At 41.3% G+C, this 19956-nt stretch overlaps 2 protein-coding genes across 4 annotated transcripts in view; one reads left to right on the plus strand and one right to left on the minus strand.

The window, feature by feature from the left end:
- Nucleotides 1-18033, plus strand: part of LOC139549320 (zinc finger protein 664-like) — a 110429-nt gene extending 92396 nt beyond the window's left edge. The window contains exons 1-2 of one of the 3 annotated variants that reach the window (XM_071359674.1): nucleotides 1766-2418; nucleotides 9676-12912. In XM_071359674.1, coding sequence (XP_071215775.1) covers nucleotides 2082-2418; nucleotides 9676-10304 — 966 coding nt within the window. In that variant the 5' untranslated portion in view covers nucleotides 1766-2081 and the 3' untranslated portion in view covers nucleotides 10305-12912. Of the gene's footprint in view, nucleotides 1-1765; nucleotides 2419-9675; nucleotides 12913-17636 lie in introns of those variants that run through there. The other 2 variants (XM_071359685.1, XM_071359663.1) reach the window with 2 other exon arrangements.
- LOC139548778 (zinc finger protein ZFP2-like) overlaps nucleotides 1-19956 on the minus strand; it is a 497157-nt gene that overhangs the window by 185863 nt on the left and 291338 nt on the right. The window lies entirely within an intron of this gene.

The raw sequence follows: 19956 nt of genomic DNA on the forward strand, positions 1-19956 counted from the left end.
GCTGCATCTTCATTTTATTTATATTATTCATTTTTTTTTCATTTTCATCATAAAAATTACCTCGGCTGTTAACCTCAACTCCAGAGGTGATCAAGGTGAGGGATCAGCCTGGATTATTTAAAAACACTTTTTCAACATTTCAAGATAGCAGTTAGTTTAGTTTGATGTAAATAAAGATAGCTGAGAAGTGGGACTCTGTCATTGTTTCTGACAAGATCTCTCATTGATCTCGGGTTCAGCCACCAGGGGGCACCAAACCTCTTTGAAAAGTTCATGTGAATAGTTACCACTTCTCAGGAGATGATAGACTTAGCCTTTCAAATGTTTTGTAATGATGGGATGGCTATTGAACAGAACTTTAAAACCTGGTTTTCGTGTATGTACCAGTTCATGAAATCACACATTTGACATTTATGCTCACTGAGTCTGTACATAGTCAAAGCTTTCCTTAAGTTTGGGTCAGTCACAGTGGTCAGGTATTCTGCCACTGTGTACTCTCTGTTTAGGGCCAAATAGCATTCTAGTTTTCTCTGTTTTTTTGTTAATTCTTTCCAATGTGTCAAGTAATTATCTTGTTGTTTTCTCATGATTTGGTTGGGTCTAATTGTGCTGTTGTCCAGGGGCTCTGTGGGGTGTGTTTATGTTTGTGAACAGAGCACAATGACCAGCTTGCTTAGGGGACTCTTCTCCAGGTTCATCTCTCTGTAGGTGATGGCTTTGTTAATGGCCCATACCCTCCCCATCACCAATCAGCCCTGCCATTGTTTGTATTCATACTGTTTTGTAAAGAATGGCTTCTTGTCTGTTAGGTTGTATTCCAATGGGAAAGTGATTACAGTTTTCTCAGTGACTTTGGTGCAATTCTTAGATCAAAAGTGCAATTCTTGATACTACTTGTAACAGGACATTGTAAACAACAACAGCAGCTAGCTAGCTAACCAAGCTAGTCTGGTTATTGTAACAGCATGGCTATAGATACAATGCTGCCAACAGGACATTGCAAACACCAACAGCAGCTAGCTAGCTAACCAAGCTAGTCTGGTTATTGTAACAGCATGGCTATAGATACAATGCTGCCAACAGGACATTGTAAACACCAACAGCAGCTAGCTAGCTAACCAAGCTAGTCTGGTTATTGTAACAGCATGGCTATAGATACAATGCTGCCAACAGGACATTGTAAACACCAACAGCAGCTAGCTAGCTAGCTAACCAAGCTAGTCTGGTTATTGTAACAGCATGGCTATAGATACAATGCTGCCAACAGGACATTGTAAACACCAACAGCAGCTAGCTAGCTAGCTAACCAAGCTAGTCTGGTTATTGTAACAGCATGGCTATAGATACAATGCTGCCAACAGGACATTGTAAACACCAACAGCAGCTAGATGTATTGATATGATGTATTGTTACACCATGTAGGAGCAGTATAGACCTAGTCTGTTCATTATATACATCTACATGATGTATTGTTACACCATGTAGGAGCAGTATAGACCTAGTCTGTTCATTATATACATCTACATGATGTATTGTTACACCATGTAGGAGCAGTATAGACCTACAGTAGCTGGCTAATTATTTAGATTTAGTTTGACTTAATGAAACTGCCTTAAATGTGCTGTAGTAACCATTTTTTATTCGCACTAATCAATCAACACATTCCTGTCTTTGTATGTCTCAATATAATGGTATTATTTAATTACATCCATTTACAATAATCTTTGTCTGAAAATAAAATATGATCCTCAACTGCGTTTCCCCTCCAGTCAGCAGACGGCGATGTGCGTCTTTCAGGCGACGCTGCCAGCGTGACGTATAATCTAGTGGACGGTTCTTCATAAACAGCTCGTCAACCACCTCGGTAGCTTGCTAGCCAACATAGCCGAAAGATTCAAGCTATTTATACGCTTTCGGTGTATATTACCTACTGTGTTTTCGACACACTTAGGTCGTATCTACTTGTTAACCTATTTAATGTAATATTACGTTATTTTGTATTAGTCAGCTATAGTAGCTGACTGGTTAAATTAGCACTAGCCTAGTCGCTAATGATAGCTAGCTAGCTAACATCCCCGAACATGAGCTCACTAAACTACTCCCCTCTTGTTAAAGAAGAGGAGGTCTGCTGGACGGAGAAAGAAGCTCTGGGGCTGAACATTGTCGTGAAAGAGGAGAAGGAAGAGGAGGATGTCACAGTTAAAAAAGAAGTAGAGGATGAGGCTGTTACCCTGAAAGAAGACGAGAAAGACGTTTCAGTGAAAGAAGAGGAAGACGCGTTCAGAGTGAAAGAGGAGGAGGATGTTACAGTGAAAGAAGAGAAAGATGAGGATGTAGTTTTTGGAGTGAAGAAGGAAGGGGAGATTACTGTCACATTGAATGATGAAGAGGTGGAGATAGGAGATCTGAGTAACACCAGTAAGTGCCGCCTTGAATTTTGTTTTTAACTTTGGATATTCGGAGTTGGCTCGTCAATACCTCTTCAACGGAGGGCCCAGGATGATGACTGATATGTCTAGAATCAGACGACGTAGAGAACAAGCTACCCCTTGTTTTCTCTGTTCGGTTTCCAAAAGTGACTTAACATTTATATTTGAGAAGGGTCTATCTGCTGACCGCAGACTGGGGGGCACGGCATGTAGTGATTTTCATGTAGTGATGTTTTACGACACACCGTGCCCCCCAATAGTGCCATGTGAGAGTTGGGTTGGCTACACCAAAGATTATGGATATACTGACAAGATGTCTCTCCGCCCTGACAAGGGGAGTTGTTGTCCACAAAGCGGCACTGTGGGTTGTCTAGCTCCCGCCTATCCTTTCTTTGGATTGGTGGACTAATCTTATTATTGTAATCTATTGTTTATATTCTATGAGGGTTGTTGTCGTCAACCGCCTGTATTCAATGGAGAGAGATGCTAAGCTACTAGCATGAATATGCACCGCCTGTATTCAATGGAGAGAGATGCTAAGCTACTAGCATGAATATGCATAGCGATCTGGAGATAACTCCTATAGTGTTTTTATCAAAGTTGTCGGTAGGTCACGTGTCCACATAACTTAATCATTAGGAAACTTCTTTCCACATTGGGTTGATAATTGTTTCCACGTGGCATGACCTAGAGAGATACAACCTACTGTAACCTACTGGCATGACCTAGAGAGATACAACCTACTGTAACCTACTGACATGACCTAGAGAGATACAACCTACTGTAGCCTACTGGCATGACCTAGAGAGATACAACCTACTGTAACCTACTGGCATGACCTAGAGAGTTACAACCTACTGTAACCTATTGGCATGACCTAGAGAGATACAACCTACTGTAGCCTACTGGCATGACCTAGAGAGATACAACCTACTGTAACCTACTGGCATGACCTAGAGAGATACAACCTACTCTAACCTACTGGCATGACCTAGAGAGATACAACCTACTGTAACCTACTGGCATGACCTAGAGCGTTACAACCTACTGTAGCCTACTGGCTTGACCTAGAGAGCTAAAGTTGTTCAATTCCTGGATTTTAAATGAATATTTTCCAGTAATAATGATAATTTGTGTCTTCCTATCCACATGTGGGATCCCTCTCCTTTGTCGTTCCCTCTACACCAATAATAGACAACTACTGTGGGATCCATCTCCTTTGTCGTTCCCTCTACACCAATAACAGACAACTACTATGGGTCTCCCAATCACGGCCTGATGTGATACAGCCTGGATTGGAACCAGGGACTGTAGTGACGCCTCTTGCACTGAGATGCAGTGACTTAGACTGCTGCGTCCGTGTGTGTTTAACTTTTTAACTGTACTAGAATGTTAAAAGGCCGCTAAAAATTTAAATATCGGTTATCGGTATCGTTTTTTGGGGCAAGGAAAATATTGGCCAAAAATGTGATATCGGTGCATCCCATTATTCTAAAATTGTTGATTATTTTTTAAATCCTCATCAATCTACACACAATACCCCATAATGCCATCACAATACCCCATAATGCCATCACAATACCCTTAATGCCAAATCAAAAACAGGTTTAGATTTTTTGCAAATGTATTAAAACTATTCCCCAGGATAACTAGTCTCAGAGTAATGTAAGATCCCAGGATAACTAGTCTCAGAGTAATGTTAGATCCCAGGATAACTAGTCTCAGAGTAATGTCAGATCCCAGGATAACTAGTCTCAGAGTAATGTTAGATCCCAGGATAACTAGTCTCAGAGTAATGTAAGATCCCAGGAGAACTAGTCTCGGAGTAATGTTAGATCCCAGGATAACTAGTCTCAGAGTAATGTAAGTCTCAGATAGTTTTAACCCATTACAGTCTAAGACCTGTCTGAGGGGGGGGGGGTTCTTCTAAGCTATATGGAATTGTTTTAAGGTTTAAACAACATGAAGGGCTTCCCCTGTATTGTACTGTTTTAAGAAGGTTATACCAAGGATAATTTTGCTATTTGATTTTGAACTGTAAGACCCATGGAAGTATCAACAAAAAATATTTGTCCATACTGCTATAACCCATAGTAACACATTGGATAACATTCACAACATGGAACAACAGTAACCATAGTAACACATTGGATAACATTCACAACATGGAACAACAGTAACCATAGGAACACATTGGATAACATTCACAACATGGAACAACAGTAACCATAGTAAAACATTGGATAACATTCACAACAGTGAACAACAGTAACCATAGGAACGTATTGGATAACATTCACAACATGGAACAACAGTAACCATAGTAACACATTGGATAACATTCACAACAGTAACCATAGTAAAACATTGGATAACATTCACAACATGGAACAACAGTCCATACTGCTATAACCCATAGTAACACATTGGATAACATTCACAACATGGAACAACAGTAACCATAGTAACACATTGGATAACATTCACAACATGGAACAACAGTAACCATAGTGGAACAACAGTAACCATAGTAACATTGTTTCCCCCAGAACATCTAAAGGAAGTTTGTTCTGAAGTGTCTGTCTGATATCTAAGAGATGTAAAAAATTATATCTACATTTTTACATGTCTTTAAGTCTTTAACCCCCTTTTTTGTCACTTAAATCTTTCCACATTTTGTTACGTTACAGCCTTATTCTACAATTGATTAAATAAATAAAAATCCTCATCAGTCTACACACAATACCCCGTAATGACAAAGAGAAAATAGGTTTGGAGATATTTTTTTACATTTATTAAAAATAAAAAACAGAAATACCTTATTTACATAAGTATTCAGACCCTTTGCTGTAAGACTTGAAATTGACCTCAGGTGCATCCTGTTTCCAATGATCATCGTTGAGATGTTTCTACAACTTGTTTGGAGTCCACCTGTGGTAAATTAAATTGATTGGACATGATTTGGAAAGGCACGCACCTGTCTGGCTACCACAGCGTTCTGAAGCGATACGCCATCCCATCTGGTTTGCGCTTAGTGGGACTATTATTTGTTTTTCAACAGGACAATGAACCAACACACCTCCAGGCTGTGTAAGGGCTATTTTACCAAGAAGGAGAGTGATGGAGTGCTGCATCAGATAACCTGGCCTTCACAATCACCTGACCTCCACCCAATTGAGATGGTTTGGGATGAGTTGGACCGCAGAGTGAAGGAAAAGCAGCCAACAAGTGCTCAGCATATGTGGGAACTCCTTCAAGACTGTTGGAAAAGCATTCCAGGTGAAGCTGGTTGAGAGAATGCCAAGCGTGTGCAAAGCTGTCAAGGCAAAGGGTTGCTACTTTGAAAAATCTAAAATATATTTAGAATTGTTTACCACTTTTTTTGGTTACTACATGATTCCATATGTGTTATTTCATAGTTTTGATTTCTTCACGATTATTCTACAATGTAGATAAAATGGTACAACAAATAATTATAACCCTTGAATGAGTAGGTGTGTCCACTCGTTTGACTGGTACTGTATAACTCATGGATGTTTTTACATTCAGTTACATGAAGTCACTTTCTTACCACTTCTTCCATAGTCAAACATGTAAGGAAAGATTTCTTTAAATCAAAAGGGATGCTGTCAAAAATGTATTGAATTCAAATGGATTTACCCAGCCTACAAAGCACTACAGCCACTCTGTGACAACCAGTTCTGCTCTTTTATTGAGGGATCTAGTCTAGATTAAACTTCATAGGAAGACAGTTTTATCATGTGGAGGTTTCATTTAGGTCTCTGTTTAACGACATACTCTGTGTGTCTTTGCAAGGAGAGAAACCAGACTCTCACTCTGACAGCGGGAAGAGTCCTTCAGAGGAACCAGACCCAGAGACGCCCAGACCAGCGAGACAACACCACTGCTCCCACTGTGAAAATAGTTTTTGCTGGTTAGGGAACCTAAAACTGCATGAGAGGACACACACAGGAGAAAATCCTTACCAATGCTCTCAGTGTGGAAAGAGTTTTACCATGTTAACTAACCTGAAAAGGCATGAGAGAATACACAGGAGAAAAGCATTTTCTGCTCCCAGTGTAAAAACAGATTTTCACAAATGGCGTACCTTAAAGCTCATGAGAGGATACAGAGGAGAAAAGCCTTTCCAATGCTCCCAGTCTGTAAAGGGTTTTACCTGGTCGGGGAGCCTGAAGGAGCATTAGAGGATAAACACGGTAAAAGTCCTACCACTGCTCTCTGTGTGGAAGAACATTCAGAGATCCTGAAATCAAATGAGAGAATAGAAAGGCTGTATTCTGACTTATATTTTTGACTGAGAATTTGTGTTTTTTGTTTGTGCCACATGAAATCATATTGTGTATGATTACACCTGTCTATATAATGTCCCACAGTTGACAATGCATGTCAGAGCAAACACCAAGCAATGAGGTTGAAGAAATTGTCCTTAGAGCTCCGACACAGGATTGTGTCGAGGCACAGATCTGGGGAATGGTACCAAAAAATGTCTGCAACATTGAAAGTCCCCAAGAACACAGTGGCCACCATAATTTTTTAATGGAAGAAGTTTGGAAGACTCTTCCTAGAGCTGCCCCCCCGGCCAAACTACGCAATCGGGGAAGAAGGGCCTTTATCAGGGAGGTGACCAAGAACCCGATGGTTACTCTGACAGAGCTCTAGAGTTCAATCAGGCGTTTGTGGTAGAGTGGCCAGACGGAAGCCACTCCTCAGTAAAAGGCACCTGACAGCCCGCTTGGAGTTTGCCAAAAAGGCACCTAAAGGACTCTCAGACCATGAGAAACAAGATTCTCTGGTCTGATGAAACCAAGATTGAACTCTTTGGCCTGAATGCCTTTTGGAAACCTCCAAGCTGGCTATCATGTGCCTTTTATTAAGGTATATACAGGTATATACTATATATATATAGTCTGTTCTCTTTTGTATCGTCTGAGATTCCTAAAGATTGTAAAGCTGCCGTGGTCATCCCCCTCTTCAAAGGGGGAGACACTCTAGACCCAAACCTACAGACATATATCTATTCTACCCTGCCTTTCTAAGGTCTTCGAAAGCCAAGTTAACAAACAGATTACCGACCATTTCGAATCCCACCGTACCTTCTCCGCTATGCAATCTGGTTTCAGAGCTGGTCATGGGTGCACGTCAGCCACGCTCAAGGTACTAAACGATATCAGAACCGCCATCGATAAAAGACAGTACTGTGCAGCCGTCTTCATCGACCTGGCCAAGGCTTTTGACTCTGTCAATCACCGTATTCTTATCAGCAGACTCAACAGCCGATAAGAACAACCTATCAATCAACAACCGATCACTGCCCACACCCGCCCGACTAGCATCACTACTCTGCACGGTTCTGACTTAGAATATGTGGACAACTATAAATATCTAGGTGTCTGGCTAGACTGTAAACTCTCCTTCCAGACTAATATTAAGCATTTCCAATCCAAAATTAAATCTAGAATTGGCTTCCTATTTCGCAACAAAGCCTTCTTCACTCACACTGCCAAACATACCCTCGTAAAACTGACTATCCTACCGATCCTTGACTTCGGTGATGTCATTTAAAAAATAGCCTCCAACACTCTACTCAGCAAACTGGATGCAGTCTATCACAGTGCCATCCGTTTTGTCACTAAAGCCCCATATACCACCCACCACTGCGACCTGTATGCTCTTGTCGGCTGGCCCTCGCTACATATTCGTCGCCAAACCCACTGGCTCCAGGTCATCTAAGTCTTTGCTAGGCCGCCTTCACTCAGCTCACTGGTCACCATAGCAACACCCACCCATAACACGCGCTCCAGGAGGTATATCTCACTGGTTATCCCCAAAGCCAACACCTTCTTTGGCCGCCTTTCCTTACAGTTCTCTGCTGCCAATGACTGGAACGAATTGCAAAAATCGCTGAAGTTGGAGACTTCACTAACTTTAACTCCCTCACTAACTTTAAGAAGCAACTATCTGAGCAGCTTACCTATCGCTGCAGCTGCACACAGCCCATCTGTAAATAGCCCATCCAACTACCATCTCTATTGTTTTATGATTATTTATTTATTTTTTTGCTCTTTTGCACACCAGTAATTCTACTTGCACATCATCATCTGCACATCTATCACTCCAGTGTTAATTTGCTAAATTGTAATTATTTTGCCACTAAGGCCTATTTATTGCCTTACCTCCGTACTCCATTTGCACACACTATATAGATTTTTCTATTGTGTTGTTAACTGTACGTTTGTTTATCCCACGTGTAACTCTGTTGTTTTTTTGTCGCACTGCTTTGCTTTATCTTGGCCAGGTCGCAGTTGTAAAATAGAACTTGTTCTCAACTGGCCACCTGGTTAAATAAAGGTAAATAAAAAATATTAACTTTATTGACACTTTATTGACACCCAAATGGATACTGTCATTAACGCCGTTCTTCAATAATTACACATCATTCTTAATACTGTATCAACCATTATATTAAGCAGGACATTCAAGCGATCCTTACAATTATAATCCAAAGTAGTGTGAAATGCACTAATAAGCAACCTAGAAATGGAGGTTACTCCCCTGAGTTTTCCCCCATTCACATTCAGAATACATTGTGAAAAACTAAAAGCTTTCCTCACCAGTTTTGCTCCAGGCAGATATACTACATCCATAACTAGTGGTTTCCTCATTAGCAGATATACTACATCCATAACTAGTGGTTTCCTCATTAGCAGATATACTACATCCATAACTATTGGTTTCCTCATTACCAGATATACTACATCCATAACTAGTGGTTTCCTCATTAGCAGATATACTACATCCATAACTAGTGGTTTCCTCATTAGCAGATATACTACATCCATAACTAGTGGTTTCCTCATTAGCAGGGAGGTGTTTCTGCAATCAAATTGTGTGTGCATCGCCCTCATGCCGCAATTTTATTAAACACAGAAAGGGGCTTATATTGGAGCCCAAAAGTCGTCTGTCACACTGCTTAGAGTTTCAACAACATGAATAACTTATTTCTAGTCTACAATCTTAGATGTTACTACTAATGTGAAAACAAGGCAAATATGACTATTCTTGCTCATTTTAAGACAAATGTCAAATAATCATTACATTCATTACAGGTGTCAATTATTGTACAACATCATGGCTATGCTGTTGGCATCACTTTTACATCACTTTTACAGTGGATTTCTGCTGTTGTGGGCCTTTAAACATCTGTCTGACTTTGTTGTTTACACAGGAGAGAGACGGGACTATTGTGGATCCTCTGGGGAGCCTCAACAACCTAATGATGCTGACAAGGCAGAGAAGAGTTTCTCCACATCAGAACACCTCAAGAAACATCTGCGGAGATCCACAAGGAAGAGAACTCACTGCTGCTCTGATTGTGGGAAGAGATTCACCTCCTCAGCAGGCATTAAAATTCATCAGATAATCCACACAGGATTACAGAAATATTATAGCTGTACTCAATGTGGGAAGAGTTGTACTCAGCTAAGGGGCCTGATATTACACCAGAGAACACACACAGGAAAGAAATCGTATAGCTGTGATGAATGTGGGAAGAGTTTTCCTCTGGTATTCAACCTAATATTACACCAGAGAAGACACACAGGAAAGAAATCGTATAGCTGTGATGAATGTGGGAAGATTTTTACTAGACCTAGCCGTCTTGTACACCAGAGAACACACACAGGAGAGAAACCTTATGGCTGTGGTCAATGTGGGAAGAGTTTTACTACATCAAGCTATCTAACTGTACACCAGAGAACACACACAGGAGAGAATCCGTGCTGTGATCAATGTGGGAAGAGATACACTGATAAAAGATCTCTGATTAAACATCAGAAAATACATGGAGTTGTTTGATGATATCAATGAATTAATGTCACAATGTAGAATGTTTTAACATTGTAGTAGGAGTATTTTAATGATGTCACAATGTAGAATGTTTTAACATTGTAGTAGGAATATTTTAATGATGTCACAATGTAGAATGTTTTAACATTGTAGTAGGAGTATTTTAATGATGTCACAATGTAGAATGTTTTAACGTTGTAGTAGGAGTATTTTAATGATGTCACAATGTAGAATGTTTTAACATTGTAGTAGGAATATTTTAATGATGTCACAATGTAGAATGTTTTAACATTGTAGTAGGAGTATTCTAATGATGTCACAATGTAGAACCCTAAATGTTTGTCCCCTGTTCTATTGATTTCAACATGATATGGATATTAGCCTCAGGGGGAAAATCCAGGCTCTGAATTGGAAGAGTACTATTTATGTGATTTAACAAAAAGTGACTAACACAAAAAGAGTTGTGTTACACTTCCCACGTTGGTGACCCACTTAAATCAAAATGCAACACTTCAAAATGTAGCGATCTATTTTCTACAAATTGTCTTCTAACCAGGGATGTACACATTACTCCCAGATTCTGTGTGGTTTTTGAGCTGTTAGTTTTAACAGGATGTGCAACCTCATCTCCCTCCTCTTGCACAAATGATTTCAACATGATATCGATGAGTGATGACAAATAAGTTTTGTTTCCTTTGTTTAGCGACCCCTAAATTTACATGCATCACTCCAAAATGTAGCTGACTGTCTTCTGCAGGTTGTCCTCTAACTAGTGAGGTAAAATATATCTCCCATTTCCATGTGTTTTTTTAGTTGTGTTAGTTTCAACAGCACCTACAACCTGATGTCACCCCTAATCGATATCAGTGATTTATTGCTACTTGTCAAAACAACAGCGTTTCTGGTGCTTATGCAGTTGTTTAAGTAATATGATTATTGTGGCAGATTTTTGTGTATATAGTACATTTTATGTTTAGGTTTTCAATTTATCACAAACTGTTTCTGCATTTGGACTATTGATTTGGACACGTTAAAACTGTGACATTGGGGATATCCCACCTAGCAAAATGTCGTTGAAAATAAGACTATGACCGTCGTACAATATAAGTTTGGTTTTAGTTGAAAGTATAAAAGAAAACTATTTAATTTCAACGTACTTGCAGCTTATACACATGGACGCAGTATAATAAATCGGTCTATAATCAATTTTATTAACAATCCTAATAAATTGAGTCATAAATATAAAATATATTTGTTGTCCTAAGGGGTAGGTGTTACAGTCTTTGGTTTTTCCATTTATGTTTCAAGGTTGGACTTTAGCACGTATAGCTCGTTAGCACGTATAGCTCGTAGCACGTATAGCTCGCCAGGACGTATAGCTCGTCAGGACGTATAGCTCGTCAGCACGTATAGCTCGTCAACACGTATAGCTCGTCAGCACGTATAGCTCGTCAACACGTATAGCTCGTAGCACGTATAGCTCGTCAGCACGTATAGCTCGTCAGGACGTATAGCTCGTCAACACGTATAGCTCATCAACACGTATAGCTTGTTAACATGTATAGCTTGTCAACACGTATAGCTTGTTAGCACCTATAGCTCATCAACACGTATAGCTCCTCAGCACCTATAGTTCGTCAACACGTATAGCTCGGTAGCACGTATAGCTCGTCAGCACGTATAGCTCGTCAGCACGTATAGCTCGTCAGCACGTACAGCACGTCAGCACCTATAGCTCGTCAACACGTATAGCTCGTCAGCACGTGTAGCTCATCAGGACGTATAGCTCGTCAGCACGTATAGCTCGTCAGCACGTATAGCTCGTTAGCACGTATAGCTCGTCAGCACGTATAGCTCGACAGCACGTATAGCTCGTTAGCACGTATAGCTCGACAGCACCTATAGCTCGTCAACACGTATAGCTCGTAGCTCGTCAGCACGTATAGCTCATCAGGACGTATAGCTCGTAAGCACGTATAACTCGTTAACATGTAGGACGCACTGATTGGTGTCACCTCGTTAGTCAGTATGTGTTACACCTGTGCTGGCTTGTCCATCTCGTTAGTGGGAAGGTGTTTCACCTGAGCTGGTCCAGGTTCTATTTAAGAGTGTCTGGCCCAGTGCTCCAGTTGTCTTGATAGATGTGGAGAGTCAACACCTTTAGTTGCTCCACCTTTTTGGTTTGCTTCCTGTCTTTAAGTTTGGTGTGGGTTTTTCTTTTGTTTGCCTCTTCTTGGGCAGATTTAGTGGGTCTCATGGTGGGTGTCTTTTATGTCCCAGTTGTTGTTACTCGTCAACTCTCAGTGGACACTCCCCATAGTGTCTTTCAGAGCCCCTTCTAAAACCCCACCTGTTTACTTGTTGTTGTCAGTGACTCTTTGATATTTAAGGGACATTTATGTTTTCTTGCTGGGGAACGTAACAACAAACAATGGAGTAAAACATCATATTGTTAATATTTTAATCAAATGTAATTTTCTTAAAATGCTCATTAGTCTTCCATTTAATCTTGTTTTTACCCTTATGTTTGTTGTGTAGTAAATGTGAGATGTTGTAATTTTTTTCTTTCTGTGAAGCCATGCCTGAAATTTGATAAATAAATAAAGCTTGATTTGAACATATTGCGAAACGAATGAACCCAATGACCGACCAATCAACAGACTCTTGCAAAAGCAACACATATTTGGGGCAGCAGGTAGCCTAGTGGTTGGAGCGTAGGGCCAGTAACTGAAAATTTGCTGGATCGAATCCCTGAGCTGACAAGGTAAAAATCTGTCGTTCTGCCCCTGAACAAGGCAGTTAACCCACGGTTCCCCTGAACAAGGCAGTTAACCCACGGTTCCCCTGAACAAGGCAGTTAACCCACGGTTCCCCTGAACAAGGCAGTTAACCCACGGTTCCCCTGAACAAGGCAGTTAACCCACGGTTCCCCTGAACAAGGCAGTTAACCCACGGTTCCCCTGAACAAGGCAGTTAACCCACGGTTCCCCTGAACAAGGCAGTTAACCCACGGTTCCCCTGAACAAGGCAGTTAACCCACGGTTCCCCTGAACAAGGCAGTTAACCCACGGTTCCCCTGAACCATCATGTAAATAATAATTGTTCTTCCCTAGTTAAATACACTTAACATGTTTGTTGACAAAAAATATATATCTTGGTCCATCTTAGAAAAACCGTATAAATGAAGTATATCAAAAATAGTAGTAGTGGTTTACTTTTCAATTCAGTTTATCTTCCACTATGTTAATATAGTTCATGGTATGTAATTTTAGTATCACTTTTTAACCAACCCAGTGCATTTGTTGAAAATGAAACATGTTGAAATCAGTAAAACATCAAAGGATTCAACTATTAAACAAACAAATGGATCAAACAGATCAATCCCACTTTTCCAGCCTGCTGAAGGCGTGGTGGAGTGGTAAACACCACCCCCGGCTCTACCAGGGGCTTGAGGTGGTCTCCCACAGCTCTGCTGGTGGAGTGGTAAACACCACCCCCGGCTCTACCAGGGGCTTGAGGTGGTCTCCCACAGCTCTGCTGGTGGAGTGGTAAACACCACCCCCGGCTCTACCAGGGGCTTGAGGTGGTCTCCCACAGCTCTGCTTATGTCATGTTCTGTGGCCTTGCCGTTCCATTTCTTGACTGCCCCTGTAACACAGAAACACATTTAGTCATATTATATAAAACATTCAAAGTAATGGATATGGAGCATCTACATCCTCAGTTACACCTGGCACCTAAATGTGACTTCTCATCTGATCACTCCAAGCTGCATTAGGTTCAGATCTACCAGGATGGGCCTTTGACATAGTCTGGATGCAGTCAGGCCACTGAATATGCATCAGCAATATAAAGAGATGGGGTGAATTAGTGGGGAAAAGTACATTCTACATAAATTACCTTCATAATATCAAAGAACAAATGTGTGTGTCTGAGGGGAAATTAACTTTCATACAGCCAAAAGGGGTGAGAAATTACACCAATATCAGTGGACAATTTGTACTAATGTAAATAAACATGGATGATGGAACATATTCCCTTTAGCTGACGTGATGAACCTCTAAGAGGACATAAATATTTACCATCTAAACCATGTGTGACCTTTCACCTCTCTGGCTGTAGAAGTGTTCTTCCTAACCAGTCCCTCAACAGCTCTCTGACTGAGCTCCATCCTCACTGGGTCTTCAGAGGAGAGGAAGGCTGAGGAGGGATGGAAGGATGAATGGATCAGTCAGTCAATAAAGTGTAGAGCTGCTGTCTGACAAAATCACTATTTTAGTAGTTCATTAAAGTAAATAAGGCTTTATGACTGCTGAATACCAACTATCAATCACTTAGATTATGTATTTTCAGGTAGAGATACATCCTTGGGACGTCCCTAGCCCATTGAAGTTGGCATTTAAAATGGTTAAGTTAGGGGTTAGGGTTCAGGGTAGGGATGTCCCAAGAATCCCAGATAGCATTGACCATTGTGCATTTGTAACCGATGTGAAATGACTAGTTAGTTAGCGGGGTGCGCACTAATAGCGATGGTAACGATGTTTCGTGGGAGGCAGTTGTTGATGTGTGCAGAATCCCTGGTTCGAGCCCAGGTAGGGGCGAGGAGAGGAACGGAAGCTATACTGTTACACATTCTTCTGTCTCTTTTACGTAGCAGGTGTAAAAGAAACACAGACAAGACAAGTAGGCGCTCAGGTCATTATGGTCATTGTAGTTAAAAAAAAATAGCATCTAATTATGCCAATCTGTATGTGGGGTTGTTAGAGAAGAATGTGATTGTCAGCCCTAACAATCCATTCTAGCACCTCATCAGGCTCTGTAAAAGTCTTCATTGATGACGTGTTCCTTCTATTCCAGGGGACAGCAGAGGAACTTCATCGATTCCACTCCTTCATCAATACAAGCAGTGAACATCTGAAATTCACCCTCACCTTTGATGCGCATGAAACAAGTTACTGGATGGTTGGACTATACTTCTCGTCAATCATTTTAAATACTACATTTAAAAACAATCATTAAATACTTCAACTGGAAATCAACCAATCCTCTGTGGTGATAATGGAGATGGAGGTGTGTTCTAGTGGGTCTGGGCAGGTGTGATGTAGTTAATGGAGATGGAGGTGTGTTCTAGTGGGTCTGGGCAGGTGTGATGTAGTTAATGGAGATGGAGGTGTGTTCTAGTGGGTCTGGGCAGGTGTGATGTAGTTAATGGAGATGGAGGTGTGTTCTAGTGGGTCTGGGCAGGTGTGATGTAGTTAATAGAGATGGGGGCGTGTTATAGTGGGTCTGGGCAGGTGTGATGTAGTTAATGGAGATGGGGGCGTGTTATAGTGGGTCTGGGCAGGTGTGATGTAGTTAATGGAGATGGGGGCGTGTTCTAGTGGGTCTGGGCAGGTGTGATGTAGTTAATAGAGATGGAGGTGTGTTCTAGTGGGTCTGGGCAGGTGTGATGTAGTTAATGGAGATGGAGGTGTGTTCTAGTGGGTCTGGGCAGGTGTGATGTAGTTAATGGAGATGGAGGTGTGTTCTAGTGGGTCTGGGCAGGTGTGATGTAGTTAATAGAGATGGGGGCGTGTTATAGTGGGTCTGGGCAGGTGTGATGTAGTTAATGGAGATGGGGGCGTGTTATAGTGGGTCTGGGCAGGTGTGATGTAGTTAATGGAGATGGGGGCGTGTTCTAGTGGGTCTGGGCAGGTGTGATGTAGTTAATAGAGATGGAGGTGTGTTCTAGTGGGTCTGGGCAGGTGTGATGTAGTTAATGGAGATGGGGGCGTGTTCTAGTGGGTCTGGGCAGGTGTGATGTAGTTAATAGAGATGGAGGTGTGTTCTAGTGGGTCTGGGCAGGTGTGATGTAGTTAATGGAGATGGAGGTGTGTTCTGTGGGTCTGGGCAGGTGTGATGTAGTTCATGGAGATGGAGGTGTGTTCTAGTGGGTCTGGGCAGGTGTGATGTAGTTTTAATGGAGATGGAGGTGTGTTGTAGTGGGTCTGGGCAGGTGTGATGTAGTTCATGGAGATGGAGGTGTGTTCTAGTGGGTCTGGGCAGGTGTGATGTAGTTCATGGAGATGGAGGTGTGTTCTAGTGGGTCTGGGCAGGTGTGATGTAGTTCATGGAGATGGAGGTGTGTTCTAGTGGGTCTGGGCAGGTGTGATGTAGTTCATGGAGATGGAGGTGTGTTCTAGTGGGTCTGGGCAGGTGTGATGTAGTTAATGGAGATGGAGGTGTGTTCTAGTGGGTCTGGGCAGGTGTGATGTAGTTAATGTTTCTATGATGTTGTTTGTATGTGTATGTTTTGTATTGTTTATAAAATATCAAATAAAATATTAAAACATGTTCCATTTCCAATGCAAAATAACACCTCACAGTTCTATTTTTGGAGTTATTCCATTAAACCAATCAGAATTTAGAAGAATGCCAAAGTCAGGTGTGAAGTAAAATGGAGGACCAGCCTATTCCCTATAATGTAAACTACAACAGAAATAACTTAAAATGTATAACTTTAAATTAAAGCAATAATTTGCACTCATGACTTGATTGATTAAAGTAAACCACAGTTTTGGAAATACATAACGCCATCTAACCAAATATCAAAGAATGTTTGTTATATGAAGTTATCTTAGCCAGCCAGCTAACATTAGCTATATGCAGTTATCTTAGCCAGCCAGCTAACATTATCTATATGCAGTTATCTTAGCCAGCTAACATTAGCTATATGGAGTTATATTAGCCAGCCAGCTAACGTTAGCTATATGCAGTTATCTTAGCCAGCCAGCTAACATTAACTATCTAGCCAACTAGCTATTAGCCTAACCAGCATAGCCAATCAGCACGGTTATGGTCAGCGAGACAAACTACCGGAGACCAGTTAGAACCCAATTTACAGTAAGCCATGGTGGAAAAAGTTACAAAACTCCCGTAGTCTAATTCACATGCCTCGGCCAGACAGGCTAACTAGCTACAGTGCAGGCTAACTCAAATGAGCTGCTAAATGAGCTAGCTAGTTGGCTAGCTATCTAACCAACTTCACATACTGTGTATATAGCTATAAATATTATATAGATAGATAGCTAAGTGAATTAAATATCACCAGCTACTTAACTTCATATTAGCTATCTATTTATCACTGTAAAAAACAAACTCCAAATGCATTTGTAGGTAGCTAGCTAACAACCATGGAGGGTGAAAGGATAGCAGCCCCAACTGTTAGTGAGAGAGGAGGTTATTCTGGATAGGGCAGGTACTTTTGTGTAGTTCCTGTCCCTAGAAGTGAGGACGGAGATAATAGTAACATAATATTCAGTGTGGTGTAATTTGACTATAATCAAGTGTGTTTCTTGTGAGGTTTTCTGTCCTCAGATAAAGAGCGCTATGAAAGCCAGTCTACATATGAAGAGGTCCCAATGAAGAGCAGTGGTTCTCAGTCCTGGGGACTCAAAGAGGCACATTGTTGTTTTTGCCTCAGCACTGCACAGCTGATTCAAATGATCAACTCATCATCAAGCTTCAAGTGGTATTTATGTATTCATTTGTGATGTCATCCTTGATATGATCCTGTTATTGTCACATGCTACACATGTACATATGTGTGCCCGTGCATCTATCAATCCAATGTTATCATGATTTTTTTATCAGGGATATTATACTTTAGTAATCCACAATGACCTGTTGATGTAAAAGTCTAATAATTACATTGTCTTCCATATTCCTACAGATACCTTGTAACTGGAGATTCCTTCAAAACGATTGCTTACAGTTACCGTGAAGGGCACTGCAAGGTTGGTTGACCAGGGTCAACTGGGACTGCCTCCTGGAGGAATTCAGGTGTGTGAAGGCTACCTGTGTCCTGCGTAACTTCATTAAGATGGACACGAGGACCAGGAGGGGATCTGCAGCTCGCCGCCGTGTCCCAGAGGAGGAGTCTGCTGCTCTGCAGGATGTTTCAAGGACGGTGTCCAACAACGCTGCAAGAGAGGCAATCCGTGTGCGGGAGATCTTCACCTCCTACTTCTTCAAAGAGGGTGCTGTTCCCTGGCAACACCATAGACTACACTATGCACAACCAAAGGCTCTTTTAAGAGGGTGCTGTTCCCTGGCAACACCATAGACTACACTATGGACAACCAAAGGCTCTTTTAAGAGGGTGCTGTTCCCTGGCAACACCATAGACTACACTATGCACAACCAAAGGCTCTTTTAAGAGGGTGCTGTTCCCTGGCAACACCATAGACTACACTATGCACAACCAAAGGCTTTTAAGAGGGTGCTGTTCCCTGGCAACACCATAGACTACACTATGCACAACCAAAGGCTCTTTTAAGGGCCATCCACATTGCAATAGGAGTATTCTTCCATTTACTTAGCTATGTCAACTGCAGTTATTCAATTCATAGTTTCTCTCCCTTTGATTTCTACTTCTCAGGTGAGGGTGCTGTTTAGGTAAGGGTGTGATGTCTGTGCAAAAACAAAACAGGCTGTTTTAAATCACCCATATTGAAGAAATGTAGAACTATTAGACACCCTATAACCCACACCTACACACTCATGTATCAATCTGATTGATGGATTGTGTTGTGCAGTAAGCAGGCTCAGGTGTATAACTGTGGCTCCTTCCACCTTCAAAGAATAGGCAAGAGGGCCAACCATGGAGAATAGTAAGACACTTCATTATTTCTATAACTACGCTATATTGTTTGTCCTTGTGTGTCCGTTCATGTTTTTCAGCATAAAGTACTCTGCAGCCACTTAGTGTGGTGTGGACACCAGGTGAGGCCACACACAGATTCCTGTTGAACACTGTCACTTTAACTACCTTATTTTCTCAATAACAGTCTCTCTCCTTCACTTCATCCCTCTCTCCTCTTCTCCCTAAATCCTCTAGGTTATAGCAGCTGTGTCGGTGAACCCCTCCTGCATCTGAACTGGCTACATAGAGGGCACAGCATGATCAGAGGTGAGAGGTCACTTGGTCGGGTCAACAGGAAGTATTATTAAAGAGATGCTTTACATTGAAATACAGACAGAGATGCAGTAGTCCCAGAGTTAATGATCCCAGGTCAGTTTATATTATACAGGAAGTATTATTAAAGAGATGGTTTACATTGAAATACAGATAGATGCAGTAGTCCCAGAGTTAATGATCCAAGGTCAGTTTTGCATTTCACCTCCTGATTGATGACTAACAATGTTAGAATAAAAAATAAAAACACAAGGCTTAAACATGCTCTCTCTCTCTCCATCTGTCTCTCATCTGCAGAGATGTTTTGATGTGATAGAGGATGCCAACCCCTAGTCCCATCATCGCCACCTCACCCTCTTTTAAGATAACCTTTAGGCCGACTAGAGACACTATTATGTAATTGTGATGAACTGAGAGAATATTTCGGTAGCACTGTGATTCATTAATCATGTGCTGCCTTCCCTGCTCCTATGTGCTTACCTCTTTCCTTTTCTGTCTTTTACACCTCTCTCTCCACCTCCTCTTTCTTCCTCTGTTTTTATAATGCACAACAGATGTGCATTGAAGGACAGATTGAACTTGTATTTATAACACTTGGATAATGAGCTTTTCAATAAAGCGTTTCACATTCTCTACTGGTTGAAATGAAGTGTAATGTGATGAAATACTCCACCTATCCTGTGTTTATCAGATCAATGCAGATGA

This window comes from Salvelinus alpinus, chromosome 2, assembly GCF_045679555.1.
Source record: "Salvelinus alpinus chromosome 2, SLU_Salpinus.1, whole genome shotgun sequence".
Taxonomy (NCBI): domain Eukaryota; kingdom Metazoa; phylum Chordata; class Actinopteri; order Salmoniformes; family Salmonidae; genus Salvelinus; species Salvelinus alpinus.